Raw genomic sequence first — 27,512 nt, 5'->3', positions numbered from 1 at the left:
TGTTGTGGCAGCAACTCTTGTCATTTTAGGAGGTTTCTGTCATCAAAGCTTTTTCTCTTCTAACTAGCCAGAGTTAAGATTGGGAAATTCCCCTCCCCTGCCTGTGAACAAGGCTTTACTGCACAATGATGTGACCTTGAGAAACTGGCGGCCGGGGGGGTGATTTGTTTTTAAGCATTTCTGTGTTTTTAATCTAGGACTCTACACCTCTTACAAGACATTTCTGCACAAAGACAAAACCCTGATAAAGAGATTGTTAAAGGTGAGCGTTTCCTGTCTCTATCCCCCATCCTGTAAAGCGCTGCAGGAAAGCAGTGCTAAAGTCTGGATTAAACCATTGAAGCCCAAAGGAGAAATAGTATTGGGTTTCCCCTCTGCCCAAGGTCTTTGACTTCACCCTGACTCCAGTCATGGTTTAGTCCAGGCTATCCAAGCGTGAGTTAAAATTACTTGGACACTCTTCTCAGGGTGGTGCTCTCAGAAGATTATTTCACTTGATTGAGCTCTGAAGCCTAATGATATCTTAACCGTTAGCATTGTTAGCAAGAAAGGAGAGGGAAGAACATATTAGGCAGCTCTAAACAATCTAGTCTATGTGAGTGGCATCTTACTTTAGTGTCACAAGTGAGTGGAGCTTGTATTATGGGCCAAGCTTGGGAGAGTGCACAAAATTATTCTTTTCCAGTCTGCCCCTTGACTGGCTGCATGCAGATGCAGTGTTTTGCTGAGAACTGCACACACGGGCATAGCCTCAGCTCTTACCTACTAAAGCTGCTGGCTGTTAAACGGTATCTTCGTGAGCGCCCCCCGTGCTGTAACTTCACTCTCTACCTGCAGGGGATTCAGAGGAAGCGCCCGTCTGAAGTCCAAAGTGCCCTTTTGAGGCGGCACCTGCTGGAGCTCACCCAGAGTTTCATTATTCCCCTGGTGAGTAGACGGGGTTGTTGATCTGTGTGGTGAAGGAGTATGGGAGGGATGAACAGCATATGCCTGAATGCTGGGTTCCACCCTCCCCTCTGGGTTATTCCACAAAGACCGGCTTTGTGCCAGAGGCCTGAACACCATCATAGACATTTTAATTCTTCTTAGAGAAGAATAAACTTGTCTTCTGATTGGCAGGTTCTGTCAGGTTTGACTGATACTGTGCTTGGCTCTGCAGTCCTGACACCCAGCACAATGTGTATAAAGGGAACAAAACTGATTTCAATTACAACACAGAATACAAAGTTTACAGTGCTCACTTTGTTCATTTTTGATTATAAGTATTCGCACTGTAAAAAAAACAAAAGAAATAATATTTTTCAATTCACCTAATACAAGTACTGTAGTGCAATCTCTTTATCATGAAAGTTGAACTTACAAATGTAGAATTATGTAAAAACCAAACAAACCTGCATTAAAAAACAAAACAATGTAAAACTTTAGAGCTTACAAGTCCACTCAGTCCTACTTCTTGTTCAGCCAATCGCTCAGACAAACAAGTTTGTTTACATTTACAGGAGATAATGCTTCCCTCTTCTTGTTTACAATATCACCTGAAAGTGAGAACAGGCATTTGCATGGCACTGGTGTAGCCGGCATCGCAAGATATTTACGTGCCAGATGCGCCAAAGATTCCTATGTCCCTTCATGCTTCAACCATCATTCCAGAGGACATGCTTCCATGCTGATGATGGGTTCTGCTTGATAACAAACCAAAGCAGTGCGGATTGAGGCATGTTCATTTTCATCATCTGAGTCAGATGCCACCAGCAGATGCCACTTTCTTTTTTGGTGGCTCGGATTCTGTAGTTTCTGCATCAGTGTGTTGCTGTTCTAGGGCTTTTGAAATAATGCTCCACACCTTGTCTCTCTCAGATTTTGGAAGGCACTTGGTTTGAGTACTGTAGCTATCTTTGTAAATCTCACATTGGAACCTTTGTGTTTTGTCAAATCTGCAGTGAAAGCGTTCTTAAAATGAACAACATGTGCTGGGTCATTATCTGAGACTGCTATAACATGAAATATATGGCAGAATGCGGGAAAAACAGAGCAGGAGACGTACAGTTTTCCCCAAGGAGTTCAGTCACTAATTTAATTTAATTAACACTTTTTTTTTTTAATGAGTATCATCAGCATGAAAGCATGTACTCTGGAATGGTGGCTGAAGCATGAACGGGCATACAAACGTTTAGCATATCTGGCGCGTAAATACCTTGCAATGCCAGCTACAAAAGTGCCATACAAATGCCTCTTCTCACCTTCTGGTCACATTGTAAATAAGAAACTGGCAGCATTATCTCCCATAAATGTAAACAAACTTGTTTCACTTAGTGATTGGCTGAACAAGAAATAGGACTGAGTGGACTTGTAGGCTCTAAAGTTTTACATTGTTTTGTTTTTGAGTGCTATTATGTAACCAAAAAAAAATCTACATTTGTAAGTTGCACTTTCACGATAAAGAGATTGCACTACAGTACTTGTATGAGGTGAATTGAAAAATACTATTCATTTTGTTTATCATTTTTACAGTGCAAATATTTGTAATCAAAAATATCAAGTGAGCACTGTGCACTCTGTATTCTAATTAAAATCAATATATTTAAAAATGTAAAAAAGCATCCAAAAATATTTAAGAAATTTCAATTGGTATTCTACTGTTTAACAGTGCAATTAAAACTGCGATTAATCACAATTAATTTTTTTAATCTTGATTAATTTTTTGAGTTGATCGCATGAGTTAACTGCGATTAATTGACAGCCCTAGTATTTAGTTCTTGAGGGTTCAATCCCTAGCACAGCATTTGTTAAGAGGCCTGTCTGGATGGCTGTTGCTTTACTGAGGAAGGGAATGGTTGCTGTTTTCAACCCCTCTTCTCTTCCTGCCCTGTGAGAGAGCTTGTTGCACCTACGGTAGACATTCCCGTTAGAATCACATTGGCTTCTCCATCTTCTTTGTTCCGATGCGGGGGAGCTGTGATGTGACAGTGTTTTCTGAGTCTCACTCCACTCCTGCTGTTGATTCCCTCCCATCAGATCTCATCCTGTGTGGCATTCTTAAAACTTGCACAGCAGCCAGTTCTGATGTCCTAGCTTCCCGGGGCAGTGGGGATCGAGGGGTGGGAGGAGATAAACAAACGAGCATTCGGACTTGTGGAAATCTACACACCAAAGAAGGGGCAAAGAGAATGGAAGGTTGTTCACTGCATGTCATGTTGGTGGCTCTTAAAGCACAGCATGACACCTAATGACCTTGGGAAGGGCTCTCTAATTAGTCTAAGTTCTGTTTTCACCACTACTCCATAGGAGCATTACATTGCGAGTCTGATGCCTCTACAGAGGGCCATTACTCCATGGAAGGTATGTCCGGTTTAATTTGATTTCCTTATAGAGATTTGGAATAGTTACACTTTTATGCTGATTATTCTCTTGGGAAATTGTCCCAATGTTCCCAAATGCAACAGACTGCTCAGATGTGGGAAAAGTACCCAAGGCTCAGGCCCTCTAGAGCTCCTAGATCTGGGTCACATGATCTTCTGAGAGTGCCCAGGCCCTCTAGGACTTAGATCTGGGTGCGACACTATCCAGGATACAATCTAGAATGACCGCGACAGCTGTGTCCCCTCAATTCTCCAACCTGGGTTGCCTTTTACCCTGCTTTGCTGTGAAAGCAACCACTCCTGGTCTGTCAACACACAGCCTCCAGCATGTAAATCACTCCCAGCTATACTTGGAGTGCTATAGCCAGCCACTCCTGAATTACATTTCAGGGCAACGCCAGCAAACTCCCAGTCCCAGACTTTCCCCCAGAAATGTGCCTCTTGTACTGTTCAGAATCCTCCTGGACGATACAAGCTCCTATGAAGTCTGTCGTTTACTAATAGAAAATGATATGCACAAATCCTGTTATCCCAAATGGAGTTTCCCAAACACACTGGTTTAGATAAAACAATAAAAATGTGTTAACTGCAGATAGATTTTAAGTGACTACGAGTAATGAGGCATACAAACAGAATTGGTTACAAAGAAATCAAAGGTAAAACCCAACACACACCTAACTTAACAAGCTAAGTGAATACAAAGCAAAGGTCTCTCTCACCACATGTTCCAGCTGTCTTACTGGCTGAACCTCTTTCAGACAGGGTCTGCTTTCCAGTCCAGTGCTACTTCCTTGTTCTGCAGGTGTTGATGGATGCTGTGGTTAGAGAGCAGGGAGAGATGTTTGGGATGTCTGTCCTCTCCACTTATAGCCCTTTCTCTTGCACAAGAATCAGCTCCGCTGATGTTCAGGAGACAGAAAGTCTATGGGGTCAGAAATCCTAAGGTGCTTCTTTGTCAAAATGTAGATTTTTTTTTTTTTGCCCACACCCGCTCTCCTGCCCAAGAGTGGCTACTTAATCAGGTGATGGTCCATTTGCTCTCACTGACACCTGTCTTTGTACAAAATTTAACCCAGTCTTGTAACAGGGATGAATAGAGGGGTACAAATGGTAACACTGGGTCATAGGACAATCCAAGGGTGCTCAGCTTCAAGGAGCTCATTCCCCCTCCCCCACCCCCCAGGTAGGTCTGTTAGAAAAGATGTAGGAATCTGTGAAATACTATGGCCCACTCTCAAACTGCCCTTATTGCAGGGACAGGATTGTTCCCCCTGAAAAGGGAGACAGAATGACACTGGGAAGGGAGACAGAATGAACACTGGGACAGATGCTTCCTCCTTATAGTAGTTTTCAGCTCAGCAAGGCTGTTAGAGATCTGTAACGTGAACTCTCCTAGCAGAATTGTTTGAGATGTGCAGTTTCAGGCATTTGGTGGTTCTCCTAGGTTTTCGGTATATCCTGCATAGACTCTTCCTAGGAGCTCTGAGCCTCATTCCCAGTACTTGGGGCTCCATTGCGATGTGTTCTTTTTGTTGCACAGAATCCTCCCCAGATCCGTCCTTTCCGACAGGAAGATTTCATGAAGACCCTTGAACATGCTGGTCCCCAGCTCACCTGTGTACTTAAGGGTGACTGGTTAGGCCTGTACAGGTAAGAATGTGGTGTTTGGTTGTCTTGTTTCATCAGCAGTAGGTAAAGGGTATAACGAACGTACCTGCCAAATCCTGGCTTAGACTCATCAGGAGGAGAGAGCAGCTTCAAGGGAGAGACCATTCCCTTTGAAAGCTTGATGCCAACAAGGAACTGGCCAAGTTATAATGGCTGGAAGGGACAGCAAACAGAGCTAATCCTGCTTATATATAAATAATAATTTAAATGACACAGAACTATCAGGTTTTAGTAGGACTATAAACTCTCCTGTTTCAGGGTTTAAGCCAGTCCCTGAGTGTGATAGGTTTGGGGAAAAACTTCCCCAGAGGCACTTTACTCCATCACTGTCCACTAGGGAGTTTCATGTACCTTGCTCCTGAAGCAGCTGGTTCTTGCCACCGTCAGAGACAAGGTACTGGCCTAGATAGATCACGGTTCTGATCCAGTATGACAATCTTTGTGTGTTTGTACAGTACCCAGCCCGATGGGACCCAGAGGCTAATTGGGGCCTGCAGGTGCTACCTTGTTATAGGTAACAATACAGGGTCTTCACTGTAAAGTTTGAGATGACTTGTAAGAGGGTTCCCCCCATTATTATTCTAATGAAAAATTAGAGAGTTGCAATTTGTTAGTCTCTAAGGTGCCACAAGTCCTCCTGTTCTTCTTTTTGCGGATACAGACTAACACGGCTGCTACTCTGAAACAGAACAGAGCAAACCTTCACCAAAATCGGAGGGGAAAAACTGAAACCAGATACTCAGTGGAGAGGAGAAATATGGAAGGCATTGGGATCCAGATTTTCAGAGCTATTTAGACCCTTTGAAATCAAGGAGTTAGGTACCTAAATACCTTTAAAAATCTGAACCTGTTGCTGAAAGAGACCCAGAAAGTGGACAGGCACATTATGTATGGAGCTGGAACATAAGGCTGCAAATAAAGTCAATGCAATTGTAGGTTAAATCAAGCAGCAGGAAAGTGAATAGCTCCTCTCTCTACAGCTTTGGTGTGACAATAGCTGCAATATTCAACTACCTACTTACCAGAAAAATATTGGCAAAAAGGAGAGAGTCCAGAGAACATGACCAGGGTCTACAGGGCAGAATCTTGTGTGCTCTGCAGTTCTTAACCATGGAACTTTCTGCATAATCCATCCCTCAGCACCGAATAGTGCTCCAAAATCTAAGCTTGAATTTATACAAAAGATGTGTTTTATGGCAGCATTTAAAGGCTTCAGTTGAGATTGGGGCCCATTGTGCTGGGCCTTTATAGGGTTACAAAGAAACCTTTAAAAGCATGAACTGAGTGCCACCAAAGTGCTGTCTGCTTGAATCTGCAAATAGCGATTTTTTTTCAGGCTATAATGAAGATGTGAAATTCTCCATTCTTAACTGGGGATAAACTCTGAAACATGACCATGTAGCTCTCAACAGTGTTAGCTGATTACTTTAGCATGAATATCCAACTAATCTGCATATCCCATAATCCCAAACTGCCTCCTACTGTCTACGCCTTCTCAGATGTCCCTTGCCAGCTGCCAGCTTCTCTCTGACGACTTCTCCATGTCATTTTTCATTCCCAGTCTGAAATTCTGCAGCACCCTGAAAATTAAAAACGCTGGGGCTGTGTAAAACTAATGAGCTGTGCTAATGCTTCATTTCCGTATTTCATTCAGTAAAAACCTCCGTTTGTAAAAGAAACTGCCGCAGAATCACCCATCGACTGCACCGTGGAGGGCTGCAGCCTCCGGGCCCTTGGCTACAGTGTACACAAGGCCTTGCTCGTAAAGAGAGAACAAGGCCGAAATGTGTGGCGTTTAGCTCCGTGACAACACTAAGTGTGCGGTGCAAACACCGAGGAGGGAGGGGAGTTGTGGTGCAGGGGGACGGAGCTAAGATTGTCAGACTGAGAGGGCAAGTTTAAGATGATTAGAAAACACACAATGGCACTGCCCCGGCTGTGGTTGTGGAGTCATTTCCGTGTGGAAAGGCCACGAGCACCATTTCCTGACACACTGCAAACCGGATTGGGCAGAGTTCTAGAAAGTGAACACAAGGAGTCTGTAGCAGGGCCAAGAATAGAACCCAAATCTTCTGTGTTCTAATCCAGTGCCTTAACCGTAAGAGCATGCTGCCTGCCCAGGGGTGGGAAGCACTCACCATCGCCTGCCTCAGGGCAGCCAACTCGCCAGACCCTCACGCCTACCCATTGTGTGAGAAGCCAACTTCTGAGACTAAGAATCCATCGGGCCATTGGTATGAGAGGTTGTGGAAGGTGGGGTCAGTAAGGAGCCTTCTCCCTAGCAACCTATACTTGACTATAACAGGATTCAAGACTATAACAGGGTTCAACAAAGAACTAGATAAGTTCATGGAGGACAGGTCCGTCAATGGCTATTAGCCAGGATGGGCAGGGATGGTGTCCCTAGCCTCTGTTTGCCAGAAGCTGGGAAAGGACGACGGGGGATGGATCACTTGGTGATTCCCTGTTCTGTTCATTCCCTCTGGGGCACCTGGCATCGGCCACTGTCGGCAGACAGGCTACTGGGCTAGATGGATCTTTGTTCTGATCCAGTCTGGCCGTTCTTAAGTTCTAACCTATCCACGTCCCTAATTACACTGAACCAGGGATTCTGTCCCCCCTCCAACGTCTCTGTGTTGGAACCACCTTTTCAGTGGATGGGAAATCCCTATGAGTAGTGAAGAAACCAGACAGCAAGTACCATTCTCCAGAGCCCGGTCTGCTCTCCCTCCCCCTCTCAGCTTCACGTCTCTTCCTGCAGACGTTTCTTCAAGTCTCCCAACTTTGATGGCTGGTACCGTCAGAGACACAAGGAAATGACCCAGAAGCTGGAGGCCCTTCACCTGGAGGCGATCTGCGAGGCGGTACGTTCCGACAAAAGGGGGTGAAAGCAAATGCAGGGTGTCATTACTGGTGATGGGATAGCCACTGTCACGTCCTGATTCAGCACTCCTGGACGGGGGGATTGCACTCAGGTATTTGGGGAACATCCACTCCACATCCCAGTCACTGCCTGACTCTCAGTGGCTGGGCATCCAGTTTGGGGTCAGACCAGCCTTCCCAGGAGCCAGCACAAACCCTGCTCTGCCCCCTGCTGGCAGTCATTTTAATTCTTCAGGTGCTTCCCGAGCCAGCTGAGTTCCTGATCAGATGCCTCTCCGCTTGCTTGATTCCTTCCCGGGAACTGAAATAGACAGGAGTTCCTGTCTGGGATGGTGCCAGTGCCGAGTGCATGGTCTGAGTGCAGTGCCCCAGGGCAGCACAAAAATCCTACAACCGTCTCCTTTTGGCAGCTACGTGTGGACTCTGAGCTCACGGCAAGAGGAATGTGCATTAATCCTGGCACTGACCGGGAGTAAGAGAACAGAGACCATGCAAAGCCTGTGTATTGCCACATCCTCCCTGGACTCTCTGCTTGGCTGGGAGCGGATAGCGTTGCCACAGACAGAGAGCTGGGGAGGACATGGTTCTGTTCAGCCAGCCTGGAAGCCATTGTGCTGCATGCAGCACCATGCGAAGACCTAGCCTTGGACACAGCTGTGCAGAGGAGAAGGACCTTCTGTCCCCACCCCCGCCTCGGTACTAGGCTTTGCTTGGGAGATAGCTCTGAGGGGAGCTGCTGTACGGAAGGACATTCCCTTAGGAGAACTTTTCTTCTCTTGCTGTAGAACATTGTGGCCTGGATGAAAGACAAGTCCGAGGTGGAGATCGTAGACCTGGTTCTGAAACTTCGCGAGAAGCTGGTGAGTTTCCTCCTCCTGCTTTGGTTCCTATGGGCATGGGCCCTTCTGGTGGTGCATGGATCGTACGCGGTGTATAGGAGACGGTGTATTCCTGCTGCTCCTCTCTGCTGAACAGCATACAAAGCCAGCCAGGGAGGTGTGAGCTTCCCTTATATATGCTAGAAAAAGGACCCTACAGTCCTGCTCTTCTCAGCCCCACCCTTGGGTCTCAAACCATCTCCACAGGGGCAGCACTGCTCAGGACCTGTATATCTTCCCAGGTAAGGGAGAGCCCATGGGGCTCCCTTAAGTTAATGGCACAAGCAGAAAGGGGATACTTGGAGTCTGTATTAAAAGTTCCCCCTCCTCTCTTTCCCTCCCCCCAGATCAGAGCCAGGTGCCATCACCTCCCTGTGAAGGAGGAAACGCTGCAGCGAGTGGGCCTTTACATTGAGACCATCATTGGTTCCCTGCCTGAGGATCTCCAGACTGTGCTGCACCACCACTGAGCCACCCAGCACCAGGACTCTGTGGGGAAGGGACTCCCCCATGCACAGCATCTCCTTCAGAGCTGCAGGGGGCTGCAGTCAGGTTTGAGGAAGAAACTTCTGCCCTGATCCAGCACCACACTGACCTGGATTCTGCCTGCCAGTGCGTGTGGGTTTGAGTCCTGAGCGCAGGGTGGAACTGGCGACGGGAAGGTGAACTGTTTCTGTGCACAATTGTTTGCTGTCCGGTCCTGCTTTCCCGGAGGAGCTGGAGGAGGAGAGCTCTGTGTGGCCGTCAGTGAGGCAGAGGGAGACAGCCAGGGTTCCAGTCCCTTATGGCAGGCTGTGTAGAACCAACACAGACATCCCCACCCTTGCCCTCATGCTAGGCCCGTTGATACGTACGTGTCCATCATGCCCACTTGTCATGGGCCCAGCTGTAGAGACAGGAACACTCTGTGTATGGGGTTTATGTACAGAGCCTGCAGGAGAAACCTGATGCTCTCGCTAATCTTGTGATTCCAGGCCCCTTCACACAGGGGATGTGGAAAATCCACCACCATCCCTGCAACAGGCTGACCCATTGCTGGAGAGAGCAGTCGCTGGCCTAGAGCAGTGTGTGTTAGACAGGCTGGAGCTCTGAGCACACCTTGCTGGGGTGCTGGAGCTCTGGGAGTGTGTGAGAGCAGGTAGCAATCTGTCCAGAGAATGTCTAACGAGGTGCGTTTCTGTCCGACAGATTCTCAGCCCCCTTGCCCGTCAGGGAGGACACAGCACCACTGCTTACAGCCTGCATTACCCTCACTAACGGGCGCTTGCACAGCACTGGCTCCCTTGTGGGTACAGAGCTTGGTGCATATATTTGTACTGCCAGTGAGATGCTCCCCTCTGCTTACTCGTCCTTACCCACAGCATCAGAGGACTCTGGTACTGCTGCCTCTGTTATTTCTGGGGGGCCGGGGGTGGGGAAGGGCTGCACGCACACGTAAGGGATGAATGAATGAATGATGGGCTGGCTTTTCTACCAGTGCTAAAATGACTGACTGCAGCCTTCCCCCCTTTTCAGAGCAGTGTTTCTCCAGGTTCTCTGAGCGCTGGTTTAACTCACCCCCAGGGTTGCCCTCTGAGAGCCAGTACCAGGCCCTCGTGCTTCACCCTCTGCCACCTGGAGCGCTCTTACCATGGAAAGTGTGTCCCGTGCTCAGTGGACCTTGGGGCAAACCGGGGCCCGCGCACTGCTTCCCCAAGGCAGAGGCCCTAGAGTGGAACTTCTTGCAGAGTAGGGATGGTCAAGGTGTCAGGCGGGACCTTGCACGAAAGCGTCCTGCGAGCTGCGTGTACAGGGAGTGGGGATGAGGGGTGCAGTGGTGGGGAGGATGAGGTGTTCTCTCTAGCAAGCTCTGCCCTCCATCGGGCTGTTTCTCATTTACACAGTAAAGCACAAAGGCTGGAACCCTCCCACCTGCTTTGGGGAATAGTTCCTTCCTCCCCCGCTACACACAGTCTAGAAGAAAGCAGTCGTCATGGTAGTGAGCATTTGGCTGCAGCCCTGAGCCCTCCTTCACGGCTGCCCTGCCTCCTCCAGGCTCCCTGTGTGGAGAAGCAGGTGGGTGGGGGGCGGGGCCCTCCCTGCAGTAAGTTACTCTGTAAAATGCTCCGTAGTGACAAAGCCCAGTCTGTATAGTGTATAGTCTGTAGAGATGTGTGCGCTAACTGTGCAGTGCCCACAGGAGGGACTTAAATCGCTCCCGTATAGTAGTAAATGTTAGCTTAAAAAACGGCCTCTCGTCTTGGAGCCTCAGTGGGATGAGCTGAGCTTTGTTCTGAAAATAAACAGGCGTTTTCTGCACGCTGTGCTTGGAGTAGTAATAACCCCAGGTGCCAGCATGCTCATCCTCTCCAGCTCGCCTCGTCTCGACGGTCAGCGTGACATTGCCCAGGGGTACGGCGACGCCCAAAGAACCCGGGTTCTTCCCACTCCATGGAAGAGCAGCCTGGATTCTGGGCCTTCTCATGCTGCACGAGGTTGGATTGTGTCTCTGGCTCCTACAATTCATTGTGTCCTCCCTTGTCTTTCTCCTGAGAGCAGTGTGCGCACACTATTTTAACATTCTGCAGATTGTACTGGTCAAATAAGTGGGGAGCACAGGCCACTGGCTACACAGAGGTGGGATATCACTGTGCAGGCCCCCCCCCCCCACCCTCCTGGGGACCCAGACTCAGCGGTGAAGCTGTACTCAACCCTGACACAGCACAAGGACTGGGCCTGCCCCAGAAACAGCCCAGGGCCCTACCCCTCCATGCCAGGTGGGGGTAGGCAGGATCCGAGTGTGGAGGGATCCAGTTGTGGGTTCAGAGGGTTCTGTGTAGGCAGGTCAGTGGAGGATCTGGCTGCACTGGGGCTTCTGGGTGCAGTGGTAATGAGACTCTGCACAGGGGTGAAGGTGGGTGGGGCTCAGTGGGATGGTGATCCACGTGCAGGTGGAGTGGGGCTCATCGGGGGTGTTCTGTAGGGGGTGGAGAGGCTCAGGGTATGAGGGGGTTGGGCAGATGGAGGAGCAGCTCCCTGCACAGGGATCCCCCCTCCCCCCCCCCACAGCTGAGGAGCAATGGGTGCAGGAAGTGGGATGGGGGGTTGATGAGCTTCCTGCAGCCCGAGGAGCAGTCTGGGGGTGGATGTTATGCAGGGGAAGAGGAAGTCCTGTCCTCCCCCAGCTGGGACTAGCAGCCGAGTGTGGCACAGGGTAGGAGCCACCAACCAGGTCTTCCCCAGTCCCATCCCTGCCCCACAGTGATTTACCTCTCTGCCCGCTGCCCTGGGCATCCACAACATACTGCTGGGGAGGGTCACATGACCACTTGTGGCTTCCCTTTTCTGCCCCATCAGAAAGTCACATTTTTCTGGGGGGGAAGCAAAGAAATTGGGGGGGGGGAAGACAGGAGACATAAATTCTGCACATGCGCAGTGGTGCAGAATTCCCCCAGGAGTAACCGTGTCTGCTGTGCAGGTCCTATCGGTTTGGGTGGAAATTAATGAAAGGGCATTACGGCACATAGATAAATATTTGGGCAAAATGGGACTGGTTTGCTCTGTGGGTCAGGCCTGACTCATTCAAAGCCAGATGGGGCTGGAGAGTTCAGAGAGGTCACAGCTGCACCAGCCCTGGGGACAGGCAGGGCAGCTGTCTGCCTCTGCCCGTACGAACCAGCAGCTGTTGTTCAGTGGGGCACAATTTCAGCCCTTGGGAGCCAACAGCAACAGGGCCAAACCCGAGACAGGGTTGGTCTGGCTTTTAACTAGCCGGGGGTGAGGGGGGTTAACGCTGACACATCTCGAGCTGAGTGCGCACAGGAGGGAGCAGGAGAGCTTCAAGGGCTGTTAGCTGTATTCATTCTGGGACATTAGCCAAGAACCCCTTCATCCTTGGCCAAAAAGGGGGTGAGCTGCTCTTGGCTTGGGTTTTGTTTACCCAGGGGCAGGAAGGACAAGGAGTGGCTAAGCATCCGCCTTTGGGCCCTGTTGAGGCGACCGAGGGGCTCTGCCATCCAAAGCACTGTGAACACCTTACAGGTCGAGGAGCTGGGGGAGGTGATACAGGTGAGGCCAGCTTGGGCAGAAAGGGTTAAGGTTTTTTATTCTCAAGTGAGTAGAGACAGGGCTTGAGGGACAAGCAAACTCTACTGCCGCCTCGGGCCAGCCACAATTAAAATTCAATTGCCAGTAGTCTCTGCACCCCCCCCGTTATCTCCTTTCATGTTTCAATTAATACAATACAGGCTGTTCCCAAGCCATGAACACCCACACAGCTGGGTACAGTGCCTGGCACAGACAGGGTCCTGCTCCATGACGGGGGCTCTCGGCCCCACCGTAAATGGAATCAATCCATTGTGCAAGAGAATTGCTCCACAGAGCTTCTGCTCTACATCCTATGGCCTTGTCCTAGTGAGAGCCACGGTTCCTTCAAGCTCCCTTCTGGCTCAGAGGCCTGCAGCAGCCCCAGGGTCCCCCCGGGAGGGGAGGGGGGACTGTCCATCCCTCCCAGCCTTTTGCAGAAGCTACTTTAGAGATGAGGGAAGGACAGCCGTGTAGGTGGGAGGGAATTTAAGTGAGGCCTTGGCCTCTTCTCCCTTGCAGCCAGCATCAGCTCTGGGCCTTTAACTGCCCTTAAGCAAACCACAGTTGGTCACACACCAGTTGCGAACGATGTTGCTGCTTTGGCTAACTTGCTTCCAGGAGCAGGAGCGGCTCTAAGACCGTGTTTGCAAAGTTATTTCTTGTGAGCCAGAAGGGTGGTGAAATCAGTGCAGGTCCCTGTGTTCCAGGAAGGCTGCCCCACAAAGTCAGTACAGGGCTAATTCCTCATTGCCTGGTGCAGTGTCCAGGGGGAACAGCCCCCAGTGAGGAGAGCAGCTTTGTAGTGCTCCTCCAAAATGCCCAGCGGCTGCTGCAGACGTGGGGCCCAGCAAGCAGCAGAGAACGATGCAGGCACTCTCCTAGCCCTCAACACCAAACGATTCGTCGTAGAAGGCTTTGAGGCCGGGGTAGTATCTCAAGGGGAGCGTCTCCCCCAGAGCCTCCTGGCGGAAGTTCTGCCGCAGCCAGCCGTAGACCAAACTGTGCAGGAGCCCTTGGAGGGACATGGTCAGGGCCTGCAAGAGAGGGAGAGCAGCGCTTTTAGCAACACCTCCTGCGACTGTGCCATTTCTGCACAGCAGGGCCATTGCCCTCTGCTCTGCAGGCCTCCATGTCCGGGGAGAGACGGGCAGCTCCTCTCCGAACACAGAGTCGATGACAGAAAGTGGAAAGTTAGATGACTGTGTATCCAACTGACAAACAGATGAGCTTCCTCCTGCCACAGCCGGGATTCCAAGGAGAGCAAGACTGACGCGGCCTCCCACTGGCAGGTAGGGTTACCATTCGTCCGGATTCTCCCGGACATGTCCGGCTTTTTGAGTTAAAAATAGCGTCTGGGAGAATTTGTAAATGTCTAAAAATGTCCAGGATTTCCCCCCCCCCCCCCATGCAGAGCGGGGCACGGCTGACAGGGCAGCCGGCCGGATCCTGCCACTCGCATGGGGCTCCGGCAGCCAGAGCCCCTCCTCCGCTTCCCCCTCCGGCCGGGCTCTAGAGCTCCCCTCCCGCCCCCCATCCTTCTCAGATCGCCGCCTGCCGGGCCGTTCCATCGGCCTCCGGCAGCTCTCGAGCTCTTCCCTCCTCCTCCTCCCCTGCTGCCCAGCGTGCCGCACAGTACAGTACGGTAAGGGGGCCACGGGATGGAGAAGGGGCAGGGGGGTTCTGGAGGGGGCAGTCAGGGGACAGGGAGTAAGGGGGGGTTGGAAGGGTCGGGAGTTCTGGGGGGGCTGTCGGGGCAGGGGTGGGAGAGGGGTCAAGGCAGGCAGGGAGCAGAGGGGGTTGGATAGGGCATGGGAGTCCCGGGGGTCCTGTCTGGGGGCAGGGGTGTGAATATGGGGTGGGGCAGTCAGGGGACAGGTAGGGTCCTAGGGGGGCAGTTAGGGTGGGGGGGGGGTTCTCAGGAGGGGGCAGTCAGGGGACAAGGAGTGGGGGGGGTTGGGAGTTCTGAGGGGGGCAGTCAGGGGGTGGGAAGTGGGAGGAAGTGGATGGGGGCAGGGGCGAGGCTCCCCCCCCCCAGTGTCCTCTTTTTTGATTGTGGCAATATGGTAACCCTACTGGCAGGGTTAGCAAAAGACTTTCCATCAGCAGCCAGGAGAAAAAGCTCTGCCTAGCTCTGGCAGCCAGGAGAGAGCAAAGGCGCCGAGCTGAGCCGGGCCCTGGAATCGCTCCCCTCGAGCCGGAGGCCTGTATTTCCTAGGGCCATTTATTTACATTTGGCAGCACCAGCAGAACTCATCCAGCCCTTGGACATGGTTTATTTCATTTCACTGTGCAGGGGCCGCTGTGCTCTGTGTATGGACCAGTGCCTCCCCCTCCACCCATGCAGCCGTAGTGCCTAGCAGAGAAGAACCTGCCTCATCAGCACCTGGGTGCTACACACGCACACACCCACCCAGTGAATGCACAGGCACCACGGGAGCTGTAACAGAAGCAACCCCTGCTGTCTGCATGCTGTTTCACTTCCCTCCCTTTAGACTGGCCATTGATCATTCTGCACTCCCAGTACTTGTCTGGTGGTAGCATAGAGAGGTCCCCAGTCAGCGCCCCCATCATGCTAGGCACTGTGCAAAACTAATCCAAAGACAGTCCTTCCCCTAACAAGCTCACAATCTAAGGAGCGGCAGCACCGGCCTATCAGGCTGTAGAGACTTCCTTACCACGGCAACATGAAGTGCAAAGATGGAGGTGGGCTTGATGCTGGTGAAGGAGAGGATGCTGAGCAGGAAGGCTGTGGACAGAAACAAAGGAATGTGCAGTCATGGCTTTATCCTGCTCGTCTCTCTTGCCCTTTACTTCTGCACCTGCCTTTAACACGCAGCCCTCAGAGTGCGGCCACCTTTGCCCCTCCTGGCCAGGCCCTAAACCTCATCTGATGTTTGTCCAGCACCTTCCCCCTGAGGATGGGTCCCCCCGTGATTTACCAGCGCTTCTGTACACACACAGCTTCACTGCCCCTTCCAAAGTGGAAGCCAGGCAGCCTGCAGCGGGGAGAGGAAACATTGGCCTGTCCTGCTCCTGGGCACCTGCACGAAAGATTAAGGGCTCTTCGGAAAGAGCCATACCCACTGAAATGTGTGGGATTCAGCTGGTCTAGCGGGGGGGAGGAGGAGCCGAGCCAACCCAGAAGGAATTGGAGTTCTGTGTTTCTAGGGCAGCCAGAGACTTCAAACCTGCTGCTTAAAGCACAGAACATCTCCTCGGGCACTGAGGCCAGACCTGTAGGCCAGATCCTTCCACGTCTCCCCAGCCTGGCTCAGCCAGACCCAGGATCGCTGCTAGCACTGTTGCTAGAGCCAGCCTGACTCCTGCTCCTCAGCCTCTCCCTGAACACGTATCATTCTCGGCACAGGGATCTCATGGGGGACTGGAGAAAAGGCTGGGACCCAATGTTGGCCAGGGATGGTGGGGGAGGCTGGGTGTTTGCACTTGATTGCACTGTGAAGGGATCATGGTGCACACAGAAGAGAGGACCAGTCATCAGTCTTGATCTAGTAGGAGCAACTCACCTGGTGTCCAGCAGATCAGGAAAACCAGCTGGAAGCAGCGAGAAATTTTGCACACGCTCTGGATGTTCCTGCTGGCGAAGCCGTCATTCTCCATGTTCAGAAACCGCGCCTCACTGTTCCTCCTGCACCAGAGCTTCACCCTGCAGTAGAGGAACTGCCAGAGACAGCGCTGTTCAACAGGCGCACGCACACTCGCTCTCCCTCCCCCCGCGCCGTTCAACAGGCGCACGCACACTCGCTCTCCCTCCCCCCGCGCTGTTCAACAGGCGCACTCCCCTCCCACGCCATTCAACCGGCGCACTCCCCACTCGCTCTCCCTCCCCCCGCGCCGTTCAACCGGCGCACTCCCACTCGCTCTCCCTCCCCCCGCGCCGTTCAACCGGCGCACTCCCACTCCTCGCTCTCCCCCCCCCGCGCCGTTCAACAGGCGCACGCACACTCACTCTCCCCCCCCCGCGCCGTTCAACAGGCGCACGCACACTCGCTCTCCCTCCCCCCGCGCCGTTCAACAGGCGCACGCACACTCGCTCTTCCCCCCCCCCGCGCCGTTCAACAGGCGCACGCACACTCGCTCTCCCCCCCCCGCGCCGTTCAACAGGCGCACGCACACTCGCTCTCCCTCCCCCCGCGCCGTTCAACAGGCGCACGCACACTCGCTCTCCCTCCCCCCGCGCCGTTCAACCGGCGCACTCCCACTCGCTCTCCCCCCCCCGCGCCGTTCAACAGGCCCACGCACACTCGCTCTCCCTCCTGCGCTGTTCAACAGGCTCATTTCCCCTCGCTCTCCCTCCCCCCCGCGCTGTTCAACAGGCCCACGCACACTCGCTCTCCCTCGCGCGCTGTTCAACAGGCGCACGCACACTCGCTCTCCCTCCCCCCCCGCGCCGTTCAACAGGCGCACGCACATTCGCTCTCCCTCGCGCGCTGTTCAACAGGCGCACGCACACTCGCTCTCTGCCCTGGCGTTGCTCAACAGGTGCGCACACACTCGCTCTCCCCCCCCGGCGCTGCTCAACAGGTGCGCACACACTCACTCTCCCCCCCGCGCCGTTCAACAGGCGCACGCACATTCGCTCTCCCTCGCGCACTGTTCAACAGGCACGCACGCACTTGCTCTCTGCCCCACGCAGTTCAACAGGCACACTCCCACTCGCTCTCCCTCGCGCGCTGTTCAACAGGCGCACGCACACTCGCTCTCCCTCGCACGCTGTTCAACAGGCGCACGCACACTCGCTCTACTCCCCTGCTGCTCAACAGGTGCATGCACACTCGCTCTTCCCCCCGGCGCTGTTCAACAGGTGCGCACACACTCGCTCTCCCCCCCGCGCTGCGGCTCTGGGCTGTGAGCCACAGGCCACTTGCTGAGACTCAAGGATATGACAAACTCATGTGCTCACTGTGCTGCAGCTGAGCACCAGCAGCAGGTACATGAAGAAGATGATTTTCATCTCCAGGCCAGTGTCCTTCCCCCCTGCGTACTGGGAGACACAGGAAACGCGCAGTGAGGCGGCTGCTTGGGGCATTATGCTGCCCCCTCCCCCACCCAGGCACCTTAGTTTACTGCTTGTGGTGGTGAGCCTGGCAGGGAATGGTGAGTACTCAGACCCGCACTGCTCTGGGGATACATGATGTTAGTACCCAGGCCAGGCCAGGCGCTTTACAGAACAAACACAAAGGTGGGCACCAGCTGAGCCCAGAGGTCCAGCCCAGACTCTCTTAGAGTAGCAGAAATTTCCTTGCTGGGGCATTAGCCCTGGCCCCTTCCATCCACCCTGCCCTTTGCCCGTCATGCACCCTGATCCCCAGCTCAGCTCCATCTTCCCTTTATTCCCAGGTGGCAGCAGGGGCAGGGAGAGCTGCCCCATGGGTAGAACGGTGGGGCGGACGGGAGGAGAAGCAATGTGTACTGGTCCCCACCTGCCCGCCCACCCACCCCAGCCCCCGCAGGAGGGTAACAGCCATGAGCAACGGTGCAAGTGGCTGGAAACGGGAGATTGGAGGACAGCTGCTGCCTGGGAGAGCTTTTGAGCCAGGCTAAGGCTTTCTGGCCCCTGGGCACTGCTCAAGAAAAGGGAGGTGGAGGAAGCAGAGGCCGGGGAGCTCTGACCTTATCGCAGACGTCCTGGGAACGGTGGATGAGGATCAGGCAGCTGAAAGAACATTGCTGTGTAAGTGGCGCTGGCTCCCAGCACTTTATCTCGGCACGTTCCCCTCGGGAAGGGGGAGCTCCCATCACGGCGGTGTGGTCTGGCTGGCAAGGCCGTGCCCCAGAGCGCAGGGCCTTGTTCAGGGCACCTCTCTCCAGGGCACGAGCGGATGCTGGCAGGAGCCGAGTTCAGTGACAGGCTCCAGCAGCGGGCACGGCTGGGGCAGCTTTTCAGGATCCAGCTGTCACTGCAGCTGCAGTTCTGCAGCGCCAGGGGAGTTGGGCACCCTGCACTGAGCCCGGCTGCCGGGCCCCGCCCCACCTGGCTGCGGGATGGGACTCGGAGAGCTGCATTCACTGGCAGGGCAGGACTCGGAGCTAGTGTCACAACCCTGGGCGCAGGATCATTATGGACTGGGCCTGCTCCCTCCTGCACAGACCCGGGCGTAACGGTCCCGGCCCCAGTGAGCACGGTCTGGTTCAGAACAAGAGGCAGCCGAAGGCTCTGTGGGGCCTTCCCGGGGGAAGCTCAGGCTGATGGAAGGGAGAAGGGGCCGGCGGTGGCTGCGAATGGACCGAAGCGCTACCTGGAGCAGTACAGGCTGTCGGCCCCTCGGGAGTGGTTGGCCGGACGGGGCCGGACGGGTTCGATGGACATGGGAGCGATGTCTCTCACTGACGCGCCTCTCAACAGCAGCTGGCCCAGGAACGTGAGGGCGGGGAGCAGCCTTGGCAGAGACAGACGGAGAGGCGGAAGGAAGAGCGTGAGAGGCTGGGCACGCGGCGGGGAGTCACCCCATGCACTGGGAAGGCTGTGCCTGCCCCTGGATTGCAAAGGCAGCAGCACACCCCAGCTGGGGCTCCCAGGGCAGCACGTCTGACCCCACATTAGAGATGGGACCCTGAGGCCCAGAGAGCTGCGGTTACTAGTCAGACTGGGGCTGCGTTATGCTGTCGCTCCCCCAGGCCAGGCTGCACAGCCGTGCGGAGCCAGGAGGGGATGCAGGACGCCCTAGCCTGGAGCTGCGAGCCAGGACAGACGCTGCCTCCCCTAAGCAGGTGATGCTGGCCAGAGCCAGACAGCGCAGGCAGGTGTCACGCAGGCTCTGCGGCTGCACCGCGCTGGTCACCGCTCACAAGAGCCCTGGCACGCCAGCCACAGGGCTCTTGTGAGGGGGCCCCAGGGCAAGCAGCTTTGTACCAATCCAAACCCACAAGTCAAAGAAGCCCAGCGGGCAGCACCTACCAGGCCAGGACGTAGGGCAGGCAGTGCTGTGCCCTCTCCGTGCACCTGCGCCTCTCCTGCAGCAGAGAAGAGCTGGGTCAGAAAGGGCCGCAGCCTCGCCGCAGGGCTAGAGACGGGGTCTGGATACGGAAATTGGAGCGTTTGGCACTGAGCCGGATCCAGGGACGTGGCCCATTGTCCCGTGGGACTCGCAGGAATGTGCAGCCCTGAACAGTGGCATTAAAACCATGTAGGAGGGGACGGGACCACCTGGGGTCCCAAAAGCTGCTGCTCTGCACTTGCGTGGGTGCGTCTCTGAACCACTCCCTCAGGCTGACCATTCTCAGAGCAGCCCGGGCCCCCATGGGCCACCAGAGGGCTAGCCGGGGGGCCGGGGGCCATGCCCGGGGATGTGGGCATCACATCACAATACACACATGGTAGAACAGGGAACAGGCTGCCCCAGGCACCCTCTTGCCACCCTTAGCGTCCCATTGACACAACACCCACTACTAGCCAGGGCGCCAAGGTAACCGGCTGCCGGCTAGAGAACACCGAGACCTACTCGCTGCTGATCAACCTGGCTAGGAACTTGTGCCCATCCTGCTCCCTTTCCTCCCCTACCAAGGTGTGGGTGAGTGACCACAGCACCATCCCCCAATCTCCTCGGGCCAGGGCCAGCAGGTCTGATGCTCACGGCATGGCCTGTCTCTGTCTGGAGGCATGTGGCGTAACTCTCCCTCCCGTCTGTCTCTCTGGTCCCCCTGTGGTGTCTGTCTGCCACCAGCAGCTCCATCTGGCCCCTGGCCTAGTTGTGCCCGGTGGGAGAGAAGGACCGCCTCAGACATTACAGCAGGGTGGGGGAGGAAGGCCTGGTCAGCCCCTACCTGCAGAGCCGTCACGTGCGTCACTCTCCAGCCATGGATGGTGCGGTTCACCTCGTACGCGTAGACAATGACCATCAGGAAGGAGATCGCGTAGAACATCTGAGCAAGATAGAAACTGAGGGTCACACCCAGCAACAATCCCACCTGCAGGCTTCTTGGGGGAGCCAGGAGCCCCGCTGGGCCCCCGTTCCCACTAGCCTTTTTCTGCCTTCCCCATGCCCAGGGTCCTGGTATCAGCGCTGCTCCCAGGAACCCCAGGGGGGTTGGGCATTGTCCAATCTGGTAACGACACCACCACAGCTCCGGGACGGGGGGGGGTGGGGGAGGAACCAGCACCTGGGCACGAACCTCGCCCCCCGCCCCTCTCCACCCCACATCCATCCCCGCAAAGGCTCAGGCCCCTGACTGGGGCCTCCGTCCTGGCTTTCTAGCCGTGCTGCACAGCAGGGCCTGATGGCGGCCATCTCAGCTGACACACATGGATCTGAACCGGGACCATCCGGAACTGAGCGCATGAGTCGCCGCAGCCCAACCTCACCAGCCAGGCTCTGTAGTGGGGCCCGTAATGGGTTCCCACCCAGCACGGCCACGTGACACGCTGACGAGCGGGTTCCACACGCTCCCGGTAGCGGAGCTGGACGGGGGCAGGCCCTGGCACAGAACAGTCCTGCGGTAGCCAACAGGCTCAGCCACTCAGTGGTCCCTGGCTCCTCTAAGAACCCATGACCATGTACCCCAGGCACATGTCCCCCCACCCCACAGGATCCATTTGGGCTCAGGCTTAGCACTCACCACGGGCTCCAAAACCACGGTTCTTCCCCCTGAGCTACGGGAGCCGGTGGCTACCACCCCGATGCAAAGGGCAGCAGGTGTCCCATGTCTGGACTGTAGTAACCCATATGCGACCGTGTCTCCTGAAATCTGAATTGAGCCATTGGCTCAAACCGGCTTGGAAAAGACAGGGTCACGGGGAGTCACAACTGTCTGGAAGACCTTCAACCCCGGGCGAGCAGAGCAGGCTGGCCCCTTTGAGAGCAGGCCCATCAGTCGCCGTTACTGGGGCCGGCCCGCTCAGGCATTTAGGGTGGTTTTGGGTCCCAGGGGGATCCTGTGGCTGGCGTGCCAAGGCTCTCTGAAGAGCCGAATAGGACTCAAACCCAGAGGCCCTGCAGGCAGGTGGAGTAGGCAAGAGCGAGCGAGGGGCTGGCTGCCAGGGAAGGCAGGACACGCCGCACAGGAGGGGCTGTGGAAGAGGCCCAGGACTGAGGGTAAAGTAGCAGGAGAAAGTGGCTGGGGCAGCGTGGGGCGGGCAGGGGCTGGAAGCCCAGGGCTGGTTCGGGTTTAGGCGCCCCAGGCCAGTGTTGTCAACAGAGGCGGAAGGAAACCCCACTTCCACTGGCATCACCAGGGGAGGGCTCTGGAGCCATCAAGCCCAGGGAGGGAGCAGAGCTGCATCACCCTGGGGTGCTGGCGTGAGCGCTCCACCTGGGGCAGGTGAAGGGCCTAGGTGTGGCACCGTCTCCCCCGGGCAGGGGTTGAATCTCCATCCTTGTGACCCCAACCCGGGAACAATCCTGGATTGGCCCCTGCAAGTGGGGCCTGTGAGGGCTCTGATGTTCCCAGAGTGGAGGGCACAGCCCAGCACACCACGTGCAGAGGCAGCATGACACACCCACCCCAGAGCTCATCCGCACTAACAGTTACAATCTGCAGCTACACCAGGGGACGCGGCTTCTAGAGAAACAGCGGCAGCAACGACTTCTGAGCGGGGCACAATCGTCACCAGCCCCAGCCCGCACATCAATCCCCGTGCAATCGCACCCCCCCCTGTGCTCACCATGGCCAGCATCAGGCCGTAGGGGCAGAACTCGTAAGCCAGGACAAAGCGCTGGGCTGGAAGGAGCTGGATGGCAGCCGTGATGATCAGCACCAAGGCAGCCAGGAAGTCTGCCAGGGACAGCAGGAAGAGGGGGCGCAGCTGTGGGGAAAGCAACAAGGTTAGTTAGGGACGATGCTGCCAGCAGGGAGCAGCCCCTTTTCCCTGCCCCCCTCTGGTACACACCTGCCTCCCTCCCTCCCCAGCACCTATCAGTCTCCTTTGCTCTGCATAGTGTGTGGCCCAGAGCTCCTCTGCCCTCCCCCGAAAGTGATGCCCTCCTGGCCTGAGAAGAGAGCTGGGGCACCCGGAGCCCAGGGGGGGGGGGGGGGGGAGAGAGAGAGAGAGAGAGAGAGAGAGTGTGTGTCTGTGTGTGTGTGTGTGTCCCCACTGAGGGAGCAGGGTCAGAAAGGAGCCTCTTTGGAAACAGTGAGCGGAGTTTTGCTGCCGCGTCTCTGCACCCATCTGATGGCGAGGGAGGCACCTCACCAAGAGGCTGCCCCATCTCACTCTGACTCCGCCCTGCCTGCCTGCGCTCTCCAGGGGATCCGTGGCCTCTCTGCAGCCCACAGCCGTCCAATAGCTCAAACACAGAAATGCTGCAGTCGAGCGAGAGGAGGCACCTCAAACATGGCTGCTCCTGCGTGAGCCTCCGCACAGCTCAGCCCTGCCTCCTCCCATGTCCCCTCTGCCGCCAGTACATGCAACACTCTTCCCAACACCCCGTCTCCTCCCACTTGTGCCCTCTTCCTCGTGCTACCCCTGTGCCTGGAGGGGGGGGGGAACAGGCCAAGGAGAGCTGGCAGGGATTAGGTGCTGCAGCCAGACCGCAATTCCAGCAACCAATGAGCACTCAAAGCAGATGAGGCTGACCAAGCCATGGGGCAGGCCGCCCCACTCCTCCTTTCCCTGCCCCAAACGGACTGGGCCGTCACTGATCTCTCAAGACTGTCCTTAGACACAGCCGCCTAACCGAGTCCCACGCAGAGATCCGTCAGACCAGCTTCTGCCTGGTGTCAGGTGAACACATGCAGCTGGGCGGCAGGGGCTCTGAAAACCCCATGTATTATGGGGTTTTCCCCATGACCCGCAGCTGCTCCAGCTAAACACCAGGAAACACAGAACTAAAGAAATGCGTATTCCAGGGTTGGCCAGGGCCGCGGTGAACTGGCCACGGGATTAGGATGGACTATTATGGGGCAGGATTAAAAACCCTTGGGCATGAACTGCCCCGTGAGATCGCACACTCTCCACTTCTCTAAAAATCCAGGGAGTCTCGAGTCTGCAACAGACCTGGCTGTGGAAGCATCTCCTCCTGAGGGTGGATACAGCAAGGACCGAGCCGCTGCCGACGAGACTGAAATGAAAATACAGCCAACGGTTAGTCTCCGCTGCGGCGTCCATCGATTAGTCTGCACACAGCACAGCTAACATCCCCTTGGGCCTGGGCTCAGACACAGGTCTGGGTCTCGGGGAGGTCCCCACTTTGCACCCACTCTCCCAGCTGGGATATCTGAAGTGCAAGTCACTCGTGTGAGTTACCAGCAGCTGGTTTCCGAGCTGGGAACAGGATCAGAGTCCAGAACCCTCCTGCCTCCCAGCCCGTAATGTCCCAACCTCTCTCCATCCTGGTCACCCTGGGGGGCTGGAGTCCAGGTGCCAGCGCTCCCTGCTGCAGTGGGGCTCACGCTGGTTCCTAGACTGCAGAGAGAGAAGAGCCACGGGACAGTGGGGATTGGAAAGGAGCTGGCATGTGGCAATGGAAAAGCACTGAGGGGGATGGCTTCCTGCTGGACTGCTGCCTCCTGCTGGTGAATTCATGCACCAGCAACCTTGTCACAAGCCCCGCTGTAGGCTGCTCACTTCATCTCCACAGTGGAGATGACCATTGGTGGCTTCCAGAGAGAGGGGCCCTGGGATGTTGGGGGACGTGGTGGTCTCCAGAAGGAAAGGTGGATTCCACAGTTCCCTCCCGCTGTGGACAAGACTGGACAGGATGAGGGGGAAAACCCTGGGGCTGGGGATAATGCATCCCAAATGACCTTTGCAAGCTGGATGCAGGAGCACGCAGGGTCTGCCCCGGTGGTACCCTGCTGTCAGACCTCAGACGTATCACTATGGCTTGGGACCTGCACTAGCACTGCCTGTCTACCTGAGAGCACCCCCAGAACCTGGCTCCGTCCTGCATGCGTCCCTCGTGTAGGGATAAGAGCAGAGGCCTCGATGACGCAGATATCGGAGCTCTTACATTATCTTCCTATAGAAGGGGGGCAGCAGCCAGCGTGGGGGCTACCAGGGGAAAGAGCTTGGCAAGTGGCCATGAGCAAAGTGCATCCACATTGGCCCCTGCCTATCCTGACCCCAGCTGGTCTTGGGACAGGCCTCAGGTAAACGGACCCACCTCAGAGATAAGGCTGCCAGGTAGACGTAAGTCAGCACAAAGATCTAAAAGGAGAAAGGGAGAGGACGGCGGGTTAATCACGAGTCCCGTGGCTTTGATTCAATTCCTCCCTGGTGCAAGCCGAGGCTCTGCCCTCCACTGCTCAGCGAGCACCCCGCCTGCGCCTGGCAGCAGCGCCTCGCTGCCCGAGGCCCCTCACCCTCCCAGCCAGGTCACCAGCAGGGAACGTGCCCCAGCTGTTTGTCAGCGGAACAGAGCAAGACATTGAACCCTGGGCAGGCTCCATTCCACTCGGCTGTGTAAACAGCCAGAGATAGGGAAGCGGGGGTGGGGAGGAAGGGGCTCGAACTTCCAGCAGGGACACACTAGAAAATAGGCAGAAAAGACCCCGGTTTAACATTGCAAGCACGGAGCAGTGCGCGTTCCAAGCTGCGTGCAAAGAGCCCATGCGGGGGCATGCATTGCTGCGGGCGAGGACGCTCACAGCGGAGCAGCTGGCTTGCAATGCTGCCAGGGAGCTCACTAAAGGGGTTTGATAGAAAATGGGTTTTCAGACAGAATTAAAAAAAACGGGTCTGGTTGGGTGGGTAGAACCGATTTTTTTCCCCCCCAGTAAAGCCTTGAGTTCTTGGCTTTAAAATACACCTGCTGGTTTGGGGCAGGGGAGAGGTCATTGGCTTTTTTGGGGGGGGGGGGGGGGGGGTTGTTTTGTTTTACACTGAAACTGGCTTAGAAAACAAGGCTTTTGTAGGGTTGTTTTTTTAAATCTGGCTCTCACACAAGGCATCATTTGGTATTTTTCCAACCAGTTCCAGGAGCAGCTTGGGAGAACCCTGGCGACTTCTCCCAGCCTCTCCTTGGGCAGCAGCAGAGCAGGACGAGATCGTATTGGTGCCTGATGCTCTGCCGTTAACAGCAGGCCTGGGAAAACCATCTGACGATCCTGGGCTGTGCCAGTCTCCCAGCAAAGGGCCGGAATAGGGAACAATCTGCCCTGGCCTCCGGAGCTTGGCCAGAGAAGGTCTTTACCCTCTGCAATCACGGTGTGCGCCTGAAGAGGAGTAGGTGGTGACTTGGCTCTGGTACCCTGTCCTACCGGTATTCTGGGTGGGGTTTCCCCAGCTTCTGCCAGGCTAGCTCAGAACAGCACAAAGGGGGAGAGAGAGAGGAGCAGAAGTTGCTTGATTTTCCCTTCAGTGTCTCTGGGAGACCAGCAAGAACTCTTGCTCTGGAGTTTGCTCCCCTCATTCCCAGACCGGGGTGCAGCCCCCTTCCCCTGCTCACAGGGGACATGGCTGATTCCTGTAAGGTGAGGAGCAGCCCCGCATTAGCCTCAGCCCATGGGATGCCCTCCTGCCAGCATCGCTGAGTCACGCAGAATCCTTTCCCTCTGCCTCTTGTGGGTCACAGCAGCCTGGGAACGGGGAGTTCCCGAGAGCCGCTTCTGGCTACATCGCCTCTCTGAAACGCTGTGTCTGGCATGGTGCGGCCCCCCGAACAGTACAGCTTTCCCCCCGTTACAGATGGAGAGAAAATGAGCCATGACGGGACAGATGGGGTTGAATGACTCAGAGAGAGAGAGACAGGCCATCCTACAGCTCATTCAGAGGATAGAGCGACTAAATCCTGGTAAGAAAGAGCTAGATTGACAGGCACAGAGCAGAAGCTACAGCCTCTGACAAATGCAGCCCAGTTCCAGAGAGGAAACACAAGCCATCATCTTCCGCGCAGCACGGGCGGGAGCCCTACAGCATGCACTTTGCAGCTGGGAAATACATCAGCTGCACCTCCCTGCAGGCTGCCAGTTTTCGCGTGGATCCAGGAGTGCCCCCCGAGCCCATCTATGCTGGACATACCGTTCAGTGCATGGGGAGGTGACCTGCTCGCTTCCACTGAGCTGGTGAGCGTGGCGACACGGGCTCTGAAGGGCACCTTTGCAGAGCCCATGTCATTTTCTGGGGTCTCTACAGCCCTGGTTCGCGCACGTGGGTTGGTACCTTGTCGTTGGACAGCGCTGACGCGCTGTTCCCTTGACTTGTCGCCTCCATGCCGGCTGGAGCCTCTTCTGTTGATCCCAGAGCAAAAAGCCGCCCAGCTCCTCCTCCTGGGCTGGGCTCCTGCAGGCGGTGGTGGTGCTCAGCACCCGGGAGCCTCTCTCCCTCGCAGGTTGCTGCTGACTGAACTGCGGCTGTAACCTTTGCTTGTTTGGTTTGTTCCACACCCGTCGCGGGGAGGGGGTAGCAGCCTGGAGAGCGTGGCTGGAGCAACCCGCCCAGCCAGCCTTCCACTATCTCACAAAGGGGCCGAGGCAGAAGCCTTCCCTTGATGCCCAGCAGCTTCCCAGAGCACCCTGAAGCCACCATGGCTGGATCGAGGTGGGGATTAGATACCCGGTCCCCAGGGATTGCAAGAGGGGACAAGTCACCTCTCTCTCTGCATGTCGCATCACCCCGGACCCATCCCCACATCCCCGCTACATCACCCAGGGAGGGGGCAGGGCTGACATAACTCACAGCTGAGGGGCCAGGCAGGAACTTTGCCAAAAACCAACAACCCTAAGACGGTGTAAAAGGTGCAAAATTCAACACTAGCCGCCCCCT

The 27,512-nt window shown here is 55.4% G+C and overlaps 2 protein-coding genes across 4 annotated transcripts in view; one reads left to right on the top strand and one right to left on the bottom strand.

Annotated features, from left to right (window-relative positions):
- DENND6B (DENN domain containing 6B) overlaps window positions 1–11,086 on the top strand; it is a 36,467-nt gene extending 25,381 nt beyond the window's left edge. For all 3 annotated transcript variants that reach the window (XM_042860920.2, XM_065551467.1, XM_065551480.1), the window contains 7 exons: window positions 198–262; window positions 838–927; window positions 3,286–3,339; window positions 4,900–5,009; window positions 7,789–7,891; window positions 8,696–8,770; window positions 9,136–11,086. In XM_042860920.2, the coding sequence (XP_042716854.2) occupies window positions 198–262; window positions 838–927; window positions 3,286–3,339; window positions 4,900–5,009; window positions 7,789–7,891; window positions 8,696–8,770; window positions 9,136–9,258 (620 nt within the window). In that variant the 3' untranslated portion in view covers window positions 9,259–11,086. The remainder of the gene's footprint in view (window positions 1–197; window positions 263–837; window positions 928–3,285; window positions 3,340–4,899; window positions 5,010–7,788; window positions 7,892–8,695; window positions 8,771–9,135) is intronic.
- A 1,769-nt stretch (window positions 11,087–12,855) lies between these two features.
- LOC101944294 (uncharacterized) lies at window positions 12,856–27,512 on the bottom strand. The gene is made up of 12 exons (XM_005294556.4): window positions 26,910–27,512; window positions 24,913–24,956; window positions 23,805–23,868; window positions 22,473–22,613; window positions 20,636–20,734; window positions 19,770–19,825; window positions 19,111–19,251; window positions 18,485–18,527; window positions 17,775–17,855; window positions 16,378–16,531; window positions 15,529–15,599; window positions 12,856–13,887 (listed from the first exon to the last, which is right to left on the bottom strand). Exons 1-12 carry the CDS (start codon window positions 27,378–27,380, stop codon window positions 13,732–13,734), a joined length of 1,521 nt encoding a protein of 506 aa, XP_005294613.2. The 5' UTR covers window positions 27,381–27,512; the 3' UTR covers window positions 12,856–13,731.

Source organism: Chrysemys picta, chromosome 1, assembly GCF_011386835.1.
Source record: "Chrysemys picta bellii isolate R12L10 chromosome 1, ASM1138683v2, whole genome shotgun sequence".
Classification (NCBI taxonomy): Eukaryota; Metazoa; Chordata; order Testudines; family Emydidae; genus Chrysemys; species Chrysemys picta.
The sequence above is the reverse complement of the archived record's forward strand: the minus strand, read 5'-3'. Positions and strand labels throughout refer to the sequence as shown.